The sequence below is a fragment of the Corythoichthys intestinalis genome, chromosome 9 (genome assembly GCF_030265065.1).
Source record: "Corythoichthys intestinalis isolate RoL2023-P3 chromosome 9, ASM3026506v1, whole genome shotgun sequence".
NCBI classification, from domain to species: domain Eukaryota; kingdom Metazoa; phylum Chordata; class Actinopteri; order Syngnathiformes; family Syngnathidae; genus Corythoichthys; species Corythoichthys intestinalis.
The window spans coordinates 53,456,619-53,475,889 of record NC_080403.1 but is presented as its reverse complement, the minus strand read 5'-3'; the positions used below and the strand labels follow the sequence as shown (position 1 = coordinate 53,475,889).

The following is a 19,271-nucleotide window of genomic DNA, read 5'->3' as shown; positions in this document are numbered from 1 at the left end:
AATTCAATCAATCAATCAATCTTTTGGCCGGGTTGTCGGGTTCTCGCCGACCCGGGTCACTGGAGCTGCACCTGCACAGGTCCGGCGGTTCGGCTTGTGTGATTCCGGCAGTCTGGCTAAACGGTCAAATTCCCTCAGTAGTAATGGTATAGGGTGGAGCACTTGTGTTATCAACAAAAACGGACAGCATTGTGATGGTCAGGGCAATTTGGAGACCCGTACGTGACCTGTGTGTTGATGTCCCACCTTTCCTTTCCATGTTTGAAAACCACACTCACAGGTGTTTTTCCCTTGCTTCTTCAATCAATAAAAGTATTCATCCATGTGCGGCACTCAATATGTCGCCAACGCGCTTTCTCCCTCTCTCCGAGGCTGCGCTTCCAAATGAGATTGCACGGAGGAGAATGTGCGTGAAATGTTGTCACCGTGCGTTAATTCAATTGCTCAAAGGCGGGCACCACGCACGCATGCAACTTTCTACCGACTGCACATGTGCTCAGCCGAAACACACACATACTTCACACCCACATGGTCAACTGCTGTGCACCACACATGACCACACAAACGCACACACAATGAGTTCATCATTCTGCTGGCATGATGCAATTTCTCCTCCACCTCAGGCTGGATATACCCATCCGTCTGTCAGTCTATCATCGCTGGAGTGATTTGAGTTGGCGGTTTGAACACACATACACACACTTAGCTAAATGTTACTCTGCAATCTGAAGGTCAAAGCCAAGATGTGATTTAGCAGAAACAAAGGGTGCTGCTGGCAGGTGTTCATCAGCTCAGTTCTTTCATAAAGCAAGAAAACAAGACAACCGCATGGTTTTCTGCAAAACAAAACCATAAAAAGAAGAATGTTTTGTAACCCAAAAAGACATCCTGCATTTGTCCATCAAACTCTTGAAGGTTGAGAAGTGGTTTCTTCTTCCCGCAAATCAAACAATAGTTTTCTAACAGCTGTGTCCCACTTTTTACAAAGCCATCAAAAATGCCCACAGACATCATTTTCCAGCCTTGTGCCCACGCAGAAGCACAAGATAATGCAAAAACATATTGGAAAGACCTTCCAGAACAATGTGGGGACACTTTTGTACCACTTCAATCATTGCAGACAATAATAGTTCTTAAGAGGTCCTTCACAAAAGTGGCTGTAAAAAATATTAAAGTTGTTTTCACTTTGATATGAGTCACTATTCTATAATTACTTCAGCATGAAATGTAACTGTAGTGTCGTGAAAAAATATTTACTGTACACCCTTTGTAATATTCCCTTTTAAAGTGTTGGACAAAGATAACCAAATCAATCATAAAACAGTTTTATATAGGCTACTGAATTTGTTAAGATTCAAGGGAACCACGAATGGAAAGACTTGTAGTTCCTAAAATATAAATCATAGACTCCACCATCAGTTGACAAGACAGCTACCACAGACATTGCATCAGGCCTTCCCGTAGGGGGCCAACCCAGGCAGAATGTTGAGTTGGCTTTCACTGTGATAAAATCAAACAAATGTTCCGTTCTAACGCCGGATATAGGTGGAAAAAGGACGAAGGTTTTACTGCATACAAGCAGGCAGGAGTGTCTCAAGAGTGATTTGGTCGAGGATTCAAGGTGATTATTATATTAAATAGCATCATGCATGCACTTTGAAACATTGCAAAAAAAAAAAAAATTGTCTAACTTTTGCTTAAAATATTTACGAAAATGAACAATAACTGCCCGATTTTTGCTTTTAACCAAGAATCTAGACTGTTTTGCGTTCATAGCTATGAACTTCAGCATTATTTACAGGATTTTTCAGCTTAAAAAGCTCTTTGTAATGCGTCAAATATTTTAACGTGATTAATTTAAAAAAATAATTACCGCCCGTTAACGCGATAATTTTGACAGCCATAGTTTACTGAACACACACACACACACAAAAAAAAAACAAGCGATCGCGAAAAGGGAGACATAAAAAAAGGAGTCCTTGAAAGTAGGTCGGGATCAATTTTTTTTTTTTTTTTTTTTTTTAAACCTGTGGGAAAACTGCAGTGGGACACAGACCAACGAAAAAACCAAGACAAAGATGTAGCTCGCTACAAAAGGGTCAAGAATACAAACTGTTAAATGACAGCAAGTCAATAGCTCAGCAAGCCGCCTAGGATCGGTTTAAAGATACTGCTGATGAGCTGGAATTGAATGCAGGTACAACGTCGGGATCTCATCCCACAGATCTGTAACAAGACAATTTGACCAGCAGCAGAATTTGACAAAATCATGCCAGTCGTCATACGTGATTCGCTTGGTAGCTAGCACAGCTATTCTCCCAGTCCAGCCCAACAACGTCATCACCCCCAGCGTGCATTGCGCGCGTAAAACATGGCGCCCTCCATAGGTCAAGACATACAGTGCCCTCCATAATTATTGGCACCCCTGGTTAAGATGTGTTTTTTAGCTTCTAATATATACAGTGCCTTGCAAAAGTATTCGGCCCCTTGAACCTTGCAACCTTTCGCCACATTTCAGGCTTCAAACATAAAGATATAAAATTTTAATTTTTTGTCAAGAATCAACAACAAGTGGGACACAATCGTGAAGTGGAACAAAATTTATTGGATAATTTAAACTTTTTTAACAAATAAAAAACTGAAAAGTGGGGCGTGCAATATTATTCGGCCCCTTGCGTTAATACTTTGTAGCGCCACCTTTTGCTCCAATTACAGCTGCAAGTCGCTTGGGGTATGTTTCTTTCAGTTTTGCACATCGAGAGACTGACATTCTTGCCCATTCTTCCTTGCAAAACAGCTCGAGCTCAGTGAAGTTGGATGGAGAGTGTTTGTGAACAGCAGTCTTCAGCTCTTTCCACAGATTCTCGATTGGATTCAGGTCTAGACTTTGACTTGGCCATTCTAACACCTGGATACGTTTATTTTTGAACCATTCCATTGTAGATTTGGCTTTATGTTTTGGATCATTGTCCTGTTGGAAGATAAATCTCCGTCCCAGTCTCAGGTCTTGCGCTGATACCAACAGGTTTTCTTCCAGAATGTTCCTGTATTTGGCTGCATCCATCTTCCCGTCAATTTTAACCATCTTCCCTGTCCCTGCTGAAGAAAAGCAGGCCCAAACCATGATGCTGCCACCACCATGTTTGACAGTGGGGATGGTGTGTTCAGGGTGATGAGCTGTGTTGCTTTTATGCCAAACATATCTTTTTGCATTGTGGCCAAAAAGTTCAATTTTGGTTTCATCTGACCAGAGCACCTTCTTCCACATGTTTGGTGTGTCTCCCAGGTGGCTTGTGGCAAACTTTAAACGAGACTTTTTATGGATATCTTTGAGAAATGGCTTTCTTCTTGCCACTCTTCCATAAAGGCCAGATTTGTGCAGTGTACGACTGATTGTTGTCCAATGGACAGACTCTCCCACCTCAGCTGTAGATCTCTGCAGTTCATCCAGAGTGATCATGGGCCTCTTGGCTGCATCTTTGATCAGTTTTCTCCTTGTTTGAGAAGAAAGTTTGGAAGGACGGCCGGGTCTTGGTAGATTTGCAGTGGTCTGATGCTCCTTCCATTTCAATATGATGGCTTGCACAGTGCTCCTTGAGATGTTTAAAGCTTGGGAAATCTTTTTGTATCCAAATCCAGCTTTAAACTTCTCCACAACAGTATCTCGGACCTGCCTGGTGTGTTCCTTGGTTTTCATAATGCTCTCTGCACTTTAAACAGAACCCTGAGACTATCACAGAGCAGGTGCATTTATACGGAGACTTGATTACACACAGGTGGATTCTATTTATCATCATCGGTCATTTAGGACAACATTGGATCATTCAGAGATCCTCACTGAACTTCTGGAGTGAGTTTGCTGCACTGAAAGTAAAGGGGCCGAATAATATTGCACGCCCCACTTTTCAGTTTTTTATTTGTTAAAAAAGTTTAAATTATCCAATAAATGTTGTTCCACTTCACGATTGTGTCCCACTTGTTGTTGATTCTTGACAAAAAAATTAAATTTCATATCTTTACGTTTGAAGCCTGAAATGTGGCGAAAGGTTGCAAGATTCAAGGGGGCCGAATACTTTTGCAAGGCACTGTATATTTTTTTAACTCAAATAATATGGGACGTTAATGGAAAAAAAGAGAAAAATCCAACCTTCAATAAAAGTGCATTTATTCAGTGGGGAAAAAATCCCACATAAATAAATAATTATTTCACATCAAATAATGTGTGTCACGATTATTAGCACCCCTGGTGTTAATACTTTGTACAACCCCCTTTTGCCAACAAAACAAGGTCTGGGGACTGAGATGGCCATGGGAGGAGCTTGATTTTGCACACAGTCCCAGGCTTCAACTGGGACCGTGTGCTTTGGTCAGATGAGACCAAGATTTAGTTTTTTGGCAACCAAACACTCTAAGTGGGTCTGGCGTGCCAACATGCGCATGCTGAAAAGCACCTCATACCCACTGTGAAGTATGGGGTGGGTCAGTGATGCTGTGGGGCTGTTTCGCTTCCAAAGGCCCTGGGAACCTTGTTAGGGTGCATGGCATCATGAATGCTTTGAAATACCAGGACATTTTAAATCAAGATCTGTTGCCCTCTGCCCGAAAGCTGAAGATGGGTTGTCACTGGGTCTTTCAGCAAGACAATGACCCTAAACATATGGCCAAATCTACACAGAAATGCTTCACCAGACACAAAATCAAGCTCCTCCCATGGCCATCTCAGTCCCTAGACTTTGTTGGCAAAAGGGGGTTGTAAAAAGTATTAACACCAGGGGTGCTAATAATTGTGACACACATTATTTGATGTCAAATAATTATTTCTTTATGTGGGATTTTTTCCCCACTGAATAAATGCACTTGTATTGAAGGTTGGATTTTTCTCTTTTTTTCCATTAGGGTCCCATATTATTTGAATTAAAAAAATGTATATATTAGAAGCTAAAAAACACATCTTAACCAGGGGTGCCAATAATTATGGAGGGCACTGTACAACTAAATATTATAGATTTTTAAATCATTGGCAATAATATATGCGTTTCTAATAACATATTTGAGTAAAAGAGAAAAATTGTGGCTTATTAGAGCCTTGAAATCTGAGGTTCCCTTTTTTTCACAAGTAAAACAGTTTGTCATGATGATGCCCAACCATTTGTGCCATCTTTTGTTCTCAGTTTCTCTTCACTCTGACATCTTTATTTATAAGCCATCCACTCACTTTGCCACCCTTCACTCTCACTTCCTCCATTTCTCTCCGCTTCGCTCCGGCTGCCTCCCCTGCAGCAGCTTCCACCTCTGCTACGTCTGATAGTCACCTTGTTAACACTTTGAAGCGGCGCAGATCTGAGGGACTGACAAGCCGCAGCCAAATGTGCCAGGGCCTCTCCCTGATTACACAGACTTAAATATGAGACAGCCAATTTGTCGCCGCTTTGACGCCCTCCGTAAACCAAGCAGGTGGAAGAGCTCAGCCCTTGCCGCCTCCGCACGGGATTCCGGCAAATATCATTTCAATTATTCTGAAGCAGTTTCAAGCGTGGGCAAAAGTGCTTGTCTAACAATAGAGTGAAAGTGGAATAAAAAGCTTATAAAGAAGATATAACAGTGCACACTTTTTGGGTTTCCAAGAGTTGGGGGGATATAGCTGTGGACCTGTGAGTAATCCCATCCTCAGGGTGTTTTTGACAAGTGGTGAAGGTAGACATGTGCCGATTACAGGTTTCAAGCTACAGTGGTATGAAAAAGTATCTGAACCTTTTGGAATTTGTCACACTTCTGTATGTAATCTTCATCAAATGTGATCTAATCTTTGTCAAAATCACACAGATGTAAAAACAGTGTAAGCTTTAACCCTTTAACACCGAACGTGTCGGCAGCAACGCGTTTACGCATGTCGTCTTTGAAGTTTCGTCACGCTGTAATTACGCCACCCACGTGCCGCTGGTTGGTCTCATTTGAAAGTGCGGAAGTTGATGTCCACACATTTTTATTTGAGGTCAATTGACCATGAAAAACGAGAGAAAATGTCATTTGAGTTTTATAGTTTTATTGCACTCAAAAATATTCATTTTTTAGTTAAAAAAAAAAAAAGGACTATGCAACACTAACATGCTAGACTGCGTTCCGGGCTGTTGGGGGACGGGTATTGATAAGCACAGGCTTTTTTTCCCGTCTTCCTTCGTCTGTCATTGTCTTTTTGGGCAAATTACTCTATATTCTGTGTCAATAGCCACGTTTACATGCTGACTTTTATTCATACCGATTCAAATCATTCCGAATGGAAATTTCACATCAGCTGTTTACATGTCACTTCATCTATTCCGATCCAGCGTTTACATGTGACTGCCTTTATTCCGAAAGGACGTTTGACAACTGCCGTCTGACATGCGTAGATTAATCAAAACAAAGCGTCACGTTGCAAAACATGGAACTCGATCGTCAGATCAGCTGCTGTTTTAACTATTCGAGTGGAAACAAAACTTCAGAATGATACGCCGTTCATTTAAAAAGTTGTGTGGGTGCGCTGTGCGTGTGCTTGGAAGCCATGTTGCAAGTGACGTTACATACGTCACCAAGTGACGTCACCACGTCAGTACGGAGCATGCGCAGAAAGAACGCAACCAGACACCATTCCGCTTCCCTGTTTACATGATATAATTTTACTTCTAATCGGTTTGGGAAAAGGAATATTCCACCCCTGTGAATCGGAATGAAATTCCATTCCGTTTGGGCCTGTTCATTCCGAATGAGGTGTTTATATGGAACACATTTATTCGGTTTGAACAAATATTCTGATTGTAATTGGAATATTTGGCTCCATGTAAACGTGGCAAATGTTTCTCTTTCTTGGCCAAACTATCCCACACTCTGTAACTGTCAATGGTACTGATGATGATGACAATGACAATGACAATAAATTCATTCATTAAAACGCTGCATGGACCATGTATCTAGCTCCATATTTCCATCATTTATTGTCCTTTTTCAAAACCAAAAGCAGGACAAAAGACTTCATATCCCAAGAACCGTTGTGATGTCAAGAAGGACGACCCCGAGTGTGGACATTTTTAATAAATTTCCGAGCGAGGCGCCAACTGAGGTAAAGGAGGCATGCAAAGCAAGCAATGACCGGTTGGATTGAGCGAGCGACTTTGAAACGTGCAGAATGAATCTAAAACTTAAATTTAGCGCAACCTAATACCATTATTTCATTAACTCAAGGAAGAAGATGAGACGTATTTGTCGTTGTTTTCCTGCGATGAATCGGTGTCTCGGTGAGTAGAAGTGGAAGCAGCGCACAAACGGTGAAAGCGTAGACTGTGTGACGCAGCCCCGTGACCTGTTCATGCAGAATTTTTATTGTGTGCGAAAATAAAAATAAAAAAACTTTATTGGGTCGTATGCCAGAAATTTTTTAATTGAACTGAACTACTTGTCAATATTTTTGAAAATACTTTTTTTCAATGTTATATATATTTTTTCTTCACGATAATCTTTTCAATTTGTATAAAGATGAGTGTTCCAGAAGCTTGATTGCATGTACGTATGTACTTTAGATAAGGTGACGGGTATAATACCTAACTTCACAAACAGATATCCTCCAAACCCTTTCTGTCTTCGATATGTTATTTTTGTTCTCACTATTTTGCACTGTATATATACTGTTTTGACCATAGTATGTGTAAAGATACCAGATACTTATTTTCCACCATGATTTGCAAACAAGGTGTCATTCAACCAATTGTCAATCGGCATATTATGACAAATGTTATGAAAATACTAGGGCTGTCAAAATTATCGCGTTAACGAGCGGTAATTAATTTTTTAAATTAATCACATTATAATATTTGACACAATTAACGCACGTGCCCCGCTCAGATTAAAATGACAAGTGTAATGTCCGCTTGTTACTTGTTTTTTGTTATTTGGCGCCCTCTGCTGGCGCTTGGGTCCAAATGATTTTATGGGTTTGGGGAGTGATCATGGTGTAATGACATCAACAATGGCGAACTACTAGTTTATTTTTTGATTTTATTTTACAAATTTTAATAAAACGAAAACATGCAGAGGGGTTTTAGTATAAAATTTCTATAACTTTTACTAACATTTATCTTTTAAGAACGACAGGTTTTTCTATCCATGGATCGCTTTAACAGAATGTTAATGATGTTAATCCTATCTTTTTGATTTATTGTTATAACAAATACAGTACTTATGTACCGTATGTTGAATGTATATATCCGTCTTGTGTCTTATCTTTTCATTCCAACAATAATTTACAGAAAAATATGGCTTATTTTATAGATGGTTTGAATTGCGATTAATTACGATTAATTAATTTTTAAGCTGTGATTAACTCGATTAAAATTTTTAATTGTTTGACAGCCCTAGAAAGTACTTTATGAAGGTTGAAAAGTTACCTAGTGTTGCTTTAGATGAGTGCCTTCTCAGGTAAAAAAAAAAATGGAAGTTGTACATAATGCACACATTTTTAATTGAGGGCGTAATATCTCAATTCAGCACTGTGCCTAGATTGTCGAATTTCGATGAAATGGCTTGCATATGTTAACATTTTGCATAACACATGCATGACATATAAGAGTAATTACAGGTTGTCTTTAAAAGGGCCTCCATGAGAGATAATTCTATTTTGCGCGGTGTGTTAAACAGGATTTTTCTTCCCTGTACGACTCATAAAATGTTCAGGAACGATAATTGTAAGTCTAACGCTCGCAAATCATGTACTCCACTCAACAATCAAACCTGCACTCCCTCTCCGGTTGAGAAAGACGACAAACGTGTCGTTTTTCTTCCCGTCTCAACATCGTATTTCACTCATTCTAATGTGCGTGTCCACCGCTTGCACTAAAATATTGTAGTACATTTGGGAAAAAAAAAAGTCCCATAATGGCTCTCGGATCGTTCGACTCGGCGAGGATTCATTATCTAAATGTACTGATCCAAGCTGCCAGTTTAATGTGACGTGAGTGGCCTTTTTATTGGTAAATCAGATTTCATTAGCGGAGTAGCCAGTGTGTTGGACAGCGTGAGTTTGGCAAGTCTGCTGACTTGGCTGAAGTAATATTAAGGGAGAAAAAAAATTAAAAACATGTCGCAATTATCCAGTTGAGAGGCACTCGGCTCAAGCCTAATCCTCCGTGACACTAAAAGTGTCGATTCTCGACATCCAGCTGAGTATATACATTTTGATGAGAGGCGCTGACATGCATCAAACATGTAGTCGCACATGCTATGCTAATTGAAAAGACAGATGAAGTGCTCAGTGAACAATACTTTTTTCTATTTCTAGGGATGTCCCTAATTTGGGGATGGCGTGGCTCAGTGGTAGAGAAGTTGTCCCCCAACCCAGAAGTTGTGGGTTCGATTCTCTGCTCTGATAAACTTGCCTATGTATCCTTGAGCAAGATACTGAACCCCACATTGCTCCTGGTGCTGCGTCACCAGTAGGTAGATGGCAATGTAGTGTAAAGCGCTTTGAGCACTTAAAGCGCAATTAAAGTTTTACATCATTTACCACCAATTTGATCACGTGATCAGAAATAGAGCAAATCGGGTGAAACGGATCGGGTTTTTATTTAAAAAAAAAAAAAAAAACACTTATTGTGCTGGTTAGAGATGTCCCGATCGCCCAGGTCCGATCACGTCATTTTCAAAGTATCGGACATGCCTTTTTTTAATATGTATATATTTTAATTAAATTGTTTTCTAATTGTATTTAACGTTACAGACACAATATGCTACACTCATCCGGAGTCTTTAGTTTAGGCTTAAGGTAGGGTTGTCAAATTTATCCCGTTAACGGCGGTAATTAATTTTTTAAAAAATGTATCACATTAAAAGAGTTAACGCAATTAATGCATGCGCTGCACGACCCACTCGCGCATTGACGCGCTTCATTTGATATGGCTCCGTTTTGCCAATACAGAGAGCTAAAAGGCAGCATACAATGAGTAGAGTGAATTTTGGCAGCCTTTGGAGCCTTATGTTAATTGACTAAAACCTTACAATCCCCCATCCTATGATTGGAAATATCATGGGCAGCAATGTGGGGAAGCAAGGTAGCAATTGATCTTTTTCTTTACACCTTGAATTATATTCCATCGCAGAGAAGATATATGAATTGGTAGCACTACACACAGTCGTGGTTTCACTTGTCATGGTTTCACTTCCCATCATGCATTGGGCATGGCCTTCAGTATCATTTACTGAAAGCTCAACAAATACACTAGATGGCAATATTTAGTCACAATATACAAAGTCACAAGTCTTTCTATCCGTGGATCCCTCTCACAGAAAGAATTAATAATGAAAATGCCATCTTGAGGATTTCTTGTCATAATAAACATATACAGTATTTATGTACTGTATGTTGAATGTATATATTCGTCCGAGTTTTATTCATTTTTTTCTTAATGCATTGCCAAAATGTATATGATCGGGAAAAATTATCAGGAATGATTGGAATTGAATCGGGAGCAAAAAAAAAAGCAATCGGATCGGGAAATATCGGGATCGGCAGATACTCAAACTAAAACGATCGGATCGGGAGCAAAAAAACATGATCGGAACAACCCTATACCTGAGTGTTTTCCGCCATATGTATATTTAACTTCCACCTAAGCGAATGCATTTCCAAAAAAAAAAAAAAAAAGGGAGAGGTCTTACCTTCCCAACATAGAGAGGCTCCGTGCCGGTGTACTCCTCCACCACAAAAAACTGGTTCCACACCCATCCCCTCTTCACGCGCTCCCCGTTCAGCACTCCTTGCTGCCCCCTGCTGGAAACGCTAGTCCTCGATGCTTCGCACCAGCAGCGAAGAAAAGTCGAAGCGGCCAACAGCGTCCACGCTACGACTGTTCGCAGAGGAGCCATGTCCAATTATAGGAAATCGAAACCACTAAAAGAAAAGCCAAGCGGGGGTTGACATGTCATTTAAAAAAAAAAAAAAAAAAAAGAAAAGGAATAACATCCACGTTGCATCGAAGTGAATAATAATCCATGGGATCAAAGATGTTCAGTTATATGCTGGTTTCGGGTTTAATAGCCATTTTCCTGTCCTGCCAATAGTTGTACTGTAACATGGTCACTCACTCGGATTCCATCTCTGACCCACTTTCCTGATAGTTTCACATGACATAACAGTTATCTTTTCAACTGCAATGTTCCAAACAAGAGATTAGCTCTCTTCCGGAAAAAAAGACCTCGACTTTGAGATTATTTTCTCTCCGTTTTTAGTGCCTGCTCATCCAGCCGTGTTATCTTAGCAATTTCCTCTTCCTGTGTTCCAGGTGGTTTCATGGCAAGCAGTGCAACAAGTTTCTCGGAGGGAGAGTGGGAAGGTTTTTAGATGTTGGCTTTGTTTGATCGACAAAACTGCGGGATAAAGCGATCAGTCTTCACGGGTCTTGTGCCGGTCTGTCAGTGAGCCGAAAAAAAGGATGAACCTGAAAGACAGAAAATATTACTGCTTAGTATGAGTCATCAGTTGGACAGTAAAAAAGTTAATAACTTTGTAACAATTTAGTTTACATCAAGGTTTAGGTTAATATTTGTAAATGAGTTATCACTTCTAGACGTCCAATCCATTTGAGGTAGGAGGGGTGTCAGCGTTAATTCACTGTCTCCCTTACCTCCCACTTTAAATGGATCGGACATCTAGCGCTGTCACTGGCAGGCAATGAGTTAGGTGTATAATCTAATTGTGTAACGATACATTGATACGTATCAATACATTGGTTAAGAAATGATCAAATATAATATATCAAAACACTAAACATTGATCAACATTGTCATTTTTTGATCAAAATTGTGAAAAAGATCCAAATAACTTCGCAATTTGATACGTTCGGTGAATGTAAGTAAAACATACAGTGGGGCAAATAAGTATTTAGTCAACCACAAATTCTGCAAGTTCTCCTACTTGAAAACATTAGTGAGGCCTGTAATTTTCAACATGGGTAAACCTCAACAATGAGAGACAGAATGTGGAGAGAAAATAAACGAGAAAATCACATTGTTTGAGTTTTAAAGAATTTATTTCCAAATTAGAGTGGAAAATAAGTATTTGGTCACCTACAAACAAGCAAGATTTCTGGCTGTCAAAGAGGTCTAACTTCTTCTAACGAGGTCTAACGAGGCTCCACTCGTTACCTGTATTACTGGCACCTGTTTTAACTCATTATCGGTATAAAAGACACCCGTCCACAACTTCAGTCAGTCACACTCCAAACTCCACTATGGCTAAGACCAAAGAGCTGTCGAAAGACATCACAGACAAAATTGTAGACCTGCACCAGGCTGGGGAGACTGAATCTGCTATAGGTAAAACGCTTGGTGTAAAGAAATCAACTGTGGGAGCAATTATTAGAAAATGGAAGCCAAACAAGACCACTGATAATCTCCCTCGATCTGGGGCTCCATGCAAGAGCTCACCCCGTGGCGTCAAAATGATAACAAGAACGGTGATTAAAAATCCCAGAACCACACGGGGGGACCTAATGAATGACCTACAGAGAGCTGGGACCACAGTAACAAAGGCTACTATCAGTAACACAATGCGCCGCCAGGGACTCAAATCCTGCATTGCCAGACGTGTCCTCCTGCTGAAGAAAGTACACGTCCAAGCCCGTCTGCGGTTGGCTAGAGAGCATTTTGATGATCCAGAAGAGGACTGGGAGAATGTGTTTTGGTCAGATGAAACCAAAATAGAACTTTTTTGGTAGAAACAAGGGTTCTCGTGTTTGGAGGAGAAATAATACTGAAGTGCATCCGAAGAACACCATACCCACTGTGAAGCATGGGGGTGGAAACATCCTGCTTTGGGGCTGTTTTTCTGCAAAGGGACCAGGACGATTGATCTGTGTAAAGGAAAGAATGAATGGGGCCATGTATGGAGAGATTTTGAGTCAAAATCTCCTTCCATCAGCAAGGGCATTGAAGATGAGACGTGGCTGGGTCTTTCAGCATGACAGTGATCCCAAACACACAGCCAGGGCAACAAAGGAGTGGCTTCGTAAGATGCATTTCAAGGTCCTGGAGTGGCCTAGCCAGTCTCCAGATCTCAACCCCATAGAAAATCTGTGGAGGGAGTTGAAAGTCCGTGTTGCCCAACGACAACCCCCAAAAAAATCACTGCTCTAGAAGAGATCTGCATGGAGGAATGGGCCAAAATACCAGCAACAGTGTGTGAAAAGCTTGTGAAGAGTTACAGAAAACATTTGGCCTCCGTTAGTATTGAGATGAACTTTTGGTCTTGATCAAATACTTATTTTCCACCATGATTTGCAAATAAATTCTTTAAAAATCAAGCAATGTGATTTTCTGTTTTTTTTTTTTTTTTCACATTCTGTCTCTCATGGTTGAAGTTTACCCATGTTGACAAATACAGGCCTCTCTAATATTTTCAAGTGGGAGAACTTGCACAATTAGTGGTTGACTAAATACTTATTTAGTTATTTCTGCGTATGTTCCGGGACCTGTGCCCATCTCGTCATCCCTGCGCTGTCATATGTACTTTGCATCCCGGCACCTTATGATTTACAAATTAAGCACTGGTGAATTGTATTTAAAATATAAAATTGTGTAACTCTGTTGACATTTGAATAGCATTTCTCCTCCCATATAATAGAGGACTTGCAGTTGAAAGAAATGGAAAAAAGTATAAAATTCTAATATGTAGAGTGTAGTATGACTTCAATATTGTTGCCTACAATGTGTTTTTCCATTGAGTTTTTAACAATAAACCTCAATCTAGAGGTCAGTTCTCAACTCTTTGTCTGCCTTTTTGTCGGCCTAATGGAGCGAGACCCCGACCCCAGACAGCTGATTAATTGCATGAGGAAGCACTAATTAGATAAAAGTATTAATCAATTAATTCAATCCAATGAGGCAACAAGCGCCTAATACCTCAGACAAACACTGCAGGGGGGCGAGAGATGGGTTTGTGTCCTTTGTGGTTCAGAGCCCCGAGGTGAGAAGGAACAGAAAGAAGCCAAAAATAAAAAATCCCAAAGCGGAAATGAGAGGTTGACATGTTTTCTGTGATTAATGGCTGACAAAAATATTTGAAAAATCTGAAACTAAACTCCAAAGTTTGGCCTGATAATACCCGAGAGAAGGCGACGCCAAAAAGAAACTCTGCGGGGCAGCCAGATGGTTTAACCTATTGTATTTGTGTCCTGTGGAGAGGATTTCTATAATCAACACTCTCTTCCTGCCTGGGCTTGTAGCTTCCGGAAATAATTCCTTCTCAGGCTGTTGGTGGAGGCAATGTCCGTGTTATTGGAAAGCAACTGTGCGGCGGTGTCAAATCCCCTGAAGCAAACAAGCTCCGGAGCAAGTCAAACAGCTCGCTTCTCTTTGCTCACCTGCTCCGGACGACGCGTCTTAATGCGGCTCTGAGATGTTTGGCCACTTTGGGGAGGATTTGGACAAACGCGTGTGCGGCAGTGTGTGATGCACGTGGACGCAAAAAGCACTGAATACAAGTAGTAGCAGGGAGGCGTCTGTTTTTCCATTTTCCATCGTTTTTTTCCCCGTTTTCTGATCTAAGGAATGGTGCCTCATCAGAGACCCCTCAGTTCACTGTATTTAACTTTCTCGGGTGAACTAGCAGAATTGTGCCATGGTGCACTACAGACTGAAGGCTGTGCGCACATGGTTTGTTGGTTATTGACAGTGCAAGGCGTGTGACTGCTCTAATTGAGCTCTGTGAGGTTGGGTGTGAGTTGGTTAATGATCTTGGATGCATCGATCAGCACAGGACTGTACGACAACTGGAACTTCAGGTCGAGGAAATTTATTTTTCAAAAAATGGGGTCGTGAAAGGCTAAGTTCAGACCGCAGGTCTTAATATGAACTACCAAGGGTGGATCAGTTGGTACAAATCACTTTAGTATTCAGAAAAGGGTCATCTGACTCTAATCAGCATATCTTTTGTGAGCATTGAGGTCATCATTAGTCATTCCCATTCACGCTCGCAAAACCACAGAGTTGGATTGCTCCAATTAGCATCTTGAGTGTTTGCAGGGCAGGGCTGCCTGACATTACATCATTGAGAAAGAACAGCTGTCTCAATCTCTCTGAATATTTAGTTGCAGTTTCTTGTATGTATGGAGCTATAATTGTCATATTGCTGATGATGGATGGCTGATAATGCATAACGCAAGTCTTTTTTTTGCACAAAAAAGCTTTTTATTCAATAAAGAAGCGTATGTGAAAAAGACAACAAAAGAAACTATATACAGTACAAGGGACGGTGTAATAAAAAACAAAACATTTTTTATGTTTATGTTATTTTCCCGGGGTCAGGTGTTGGAAGTCCGCCCGTCTCTCTTGCATGCCTGATACAACACATATGTATAGGGTTGCCACCTTTCAGAAATAGAAATAAGGGACGCCCCCCCTCGCGCCCAAAGCCTTGCGAGCGAAAAAAAGGGGCATCCTCAAAACTCCTAAAATGCATAGAAATGTATGTATTTTTAGATGAGAAAACTGTGTTGTGCACTTTGTGGGCATGGCAGTGTCCTTGCAGCAGATTGTTTTTTTTTTTTCTGCAGGTTAGTGAAAACGAAGTTGTGAATATCGTAATTAACATTTGTGTTGTCGGCACTGAATCCGGTCACGTGATGCATTGACAAGCCAAATTTCTTAAGGGAATGTTCCAGGATAGCTACAATTCCAGCAGCTGACTGGTCTGCATTCTCTATGAAGTCCAGCATTTTATTGGTGAGCCCAGACTCTGGACTGAAGTACTGCACAGCAAGGGGAACATCTTCCTGCTCAATTTATTCGAGGCATCGGTCTGTATGGAGAATGGGATGGGTAACGTTAAGATCTTAAGCACATCACCCACTGCCTTTGGACCCAGGACTTGTTTCAACAGTGCCTCTTGCTTGTTCTCCCCAAAGTCATTTTCTTCACCATTTTGGAATCACATAAAAATCTTCTGATTGAGCCTGTGTCCACAGTCAGCACTGTTGTAGCTCTGACTGAAGATGTATGAAGGTAAATATAAATATAGCCTATATGTTATACATATACAAGAGCATAATAACATACCAAATCAAGCTCAGGGGATGTTTCAGGTACAAATAATTGTGACAAAGGCTCTTCTGGGATCTTATATTCCGGTTGTGGAGGTCCCATGCAGCATGCGGTTTTACACTTCCGTGAGACACTGCAGTAACTTTCATGCCTGCCTTGCAGTTTGCGTTATGATCATCATCAGTGACTCTATCGAGCCACTCCAGTCTATTTTTTGGAGACGTTTCCCCTTTTGAGGATGACATGGGGTGTCCTGAACTTCTTTTTGAAGAGACATGTTAGTTTTGAAAACGCGCGGTGCACTGAGCAGAGAGAGCGAGGTAACTAGGCAACGAACCCGGAAGTGGAGCGCAGAGCAGAGCAGACAGCAGCGGGCAGGCAGATAACTATCTTGCTGTCTTTAATATCTTCTGCCCTTTTTGCTCATTATGGTTGGCTTAGTGGTCACTCATGAGCGCAGGTATGTGTTTGTGTGTGACAGACGTGCATGGGCTGGGCGCACCGCTGCCCGCCACGCAGGGTCGACCCATGGGACAATTGTGAAATACGGAATAAACTGCGTTCCGTGTTGGTTCAATACAGAACGCAACTTTTAATTCCCAATTACGGAACGATTCCGTATTTCAAGGGACGGGTGGCAAGCCTACATATGCATTCAGTGCTGCCATGTCAATCATATTGTAGAACACGGCGACTGACCATCTCCGTGTTTGACAAAGCCAAGGGAGCGCTGGATTTGCAAATATTCAAGATGCTAAATGCAACTATCCAGAGTGAAACCCCCCCTTCATACCTTGGCAGCGACTCCACAGGAGTGTGTAGGGGGTTGTATGCTTGATTGCTTGTTTGAGTGGTCTATTGTTTGACAAAGCCAAGTAGACGGTTTGGTATCGGGGTCATTTGATGCCATTCTGGTCTTTCTTTATAGCCAAAAAACCCATGCAGCAATTACATCAGCAAAGAACGACAGAGGCAGGGAGCCACAGCAGCGATGGAGCTGTGCATTAGCTTTAGCGCCTAGCTTGAACTCAGCTTTCAGGCTTTAGGCGGGCTTGACCATAATCATACACATATTGCTCTTTGGTCTAGCAAATAGGTCCCTCCAGAAACTACAACTCCTCCAAAACTCACCAGTACGCCTCATCACTTGGAATCCAACCGCACACCATATCACCCCCCATCCTCCGTCAACTTCACTGGCTCCCAGTCAAACAAAGAATCATCAACAAGATCCTTGTCATTACCTTCAAAACACTCCATGGCCTGGCCCCTCCCCGCCTATGCAATCGCCTCTGTATTACTGTTTTTTCCCACTGCATCTCGATGCGGAAATGCACTTTGTCCCGTTTTAGTTGAAGTACTCACTTCCTGAATGTGGCGGTGCTTTTATGGTAATGTTTTTACCATCAAGGGTTCCAACGCAGTTTGGAAAATTCCATAGCCGCCAGAAATCTGCTGCTATGGCTTCCCAGTGGCTGGTTGTAGGACACGCCAAAAAAAATCAGGCTGGAGGGCTGTCCGCAATGCTTTGCAAACCTCGGACAAAATGCTGGACATAGTGCACGACGCTAGTTTGTAGCTAGCCGCCACAGCTTGCTGGCTTCCACCCGAGGCTAGATTTCATAATGTGACTGCCAGTCTCTGTCTGGCATCGACAGGAAAACTGTGCGTTGTCTGGTGGGATAGCAACGGCTGTATACAGCAAAGTAGGTCATCAAACCGGTCTGTTGTACTCACTTCCTGAATGTAGCAGTGCTTTTATGGTAAGGTGCTTACCAACAAGGCTTCCAACGCAGTTTGGGAAATTCCATAGCCGCCAGTAATCTGTTGCTATGGCTTCCCACTGGCTGGTTGTAGGATGCGGCAAAATATCAGGCTGGAGGGATGTCCGCAATGCTTTGCAGACCTTGGACAAAACGCTGGACACGATGCACGACGCTAGTTTGTAGCTAGCCGCCACAGCTTGTCAGTAGGTCATCAAACCGGTCCGTTGACATGCGAAAGTGCATTTCCGCATCGAGACGCAGTGGGCAAACTAGTGTTGTAAATTCGCCAGTTGTCAACCTAGACTAGTTCAGTGGTCAGACAGACCACCTACGCAACCGTGTTCTACAGTCTGAACCTAGCCTAAGTTTAATTTTACTATTAAAATCAGTTACAATTTGTAATACATTAACTCCGTGGCTACCGTTGACAACAACGTACGTTTCATGTTTCAATATCAAAATCTAATTCGGTCCTGTGGTTTAAGAAACGGCAACAAACAATCGGTATTCTTCACCGTCCCGATTTCCATTATGTTGCCCAGTCGGCTCTCGACTCTGACAGCAGCGCAGCTGGAAGAACGTGACCCGTACCGCTCCCTGAGCTACGCCGCTGCCGAGAGCCTCGCCGCGCCGCAGAGATGACAGACTATCATCGTCATGGTCATCATCCGCCGCCAAGGCAGAACAGCATCCCTCGGCGCCGGCAAGTCTCCCCCCCAATTGTGATGTTAACGAGTACCGTCCAATGTGCGTGACTCTTTTTACTCCTTCGCTTCGCTCAAATTGATCCCAAATACTTCGTTTCAAGTTTCCAATTAGAAATGCTCCAGCCGCAAAGTGGAAACTTCAAAGCTATAAAACACGCGCCGTCGTGTTTATTCCTCGCTGCCTCCGAGGCAAATGGCGTGGGGAGGAAGAAATTAATTCATTTTGCCTATCTGCTGCCCTTTTTTTTTTTTTTTTTTTTACAGTAGATGACTTAACAGGGGCGCCAGGCAATTTCATTGTGTTTAATTAGAGAGCATTTGTATCAAGCATATTTTCGCACGCACCAGTGGTCCATAAGTTGATTTGCAAAGCGAAACATTCGTTGAACAGCCAAGCGCTCGCTATCTAAAAACAAAACTCCTACAATGCCTCGCTCCCTTCTTTAGTTCTGCCTCCCCAATTAGGGAATTTCATTAAGTGTGTACACATTTACTCATAATTAGGCCTGGAAGTAGGAAACGCTAATGAGGAAGCGAGAGACGTACGCTGGCGCGCTCTGGTTCTCACTCAAATTTGGCCGCCGCCATGCCGCTTTGTCGCCAGCCCACGCAGGCTAATTAGCGGCTTGTCAATTAGCGGCCTTTTCTGGTCTAGGCTCTTCCGCGACGGCTTGATGCAAATATGGCCGCCAAACTTGTCCGTCTTGCGTTCTGCTATCGTTTACTCGGATAGGAA

General features: G+C 41.9%; 1 protein-coding gene across 1 annotated transcript in view; it reads right to left on the bottom strand.

Annotated features, from left to right (window-relative positions):
* The window catches only part of LOC130921708 (cadherin-22-like), a 514,730-nt gene that overhangs the window by 232,804 nt on the left and 262,655 nt on the right, over positions 1-19,271 (bottom strand). The window contains exon 4 of the mRNA XM_057845921.1: positions 10,684-11,462. Coding sequence (XP_057701904.1) covers positions 10,684-10,890 — 207 coding nt within the window. The 5' untranslated portion in view covers positions 10,891-11,462. The remainder of the gene's footprint in view (positions 1-10,683; positions 11,463-19,271) is intronic.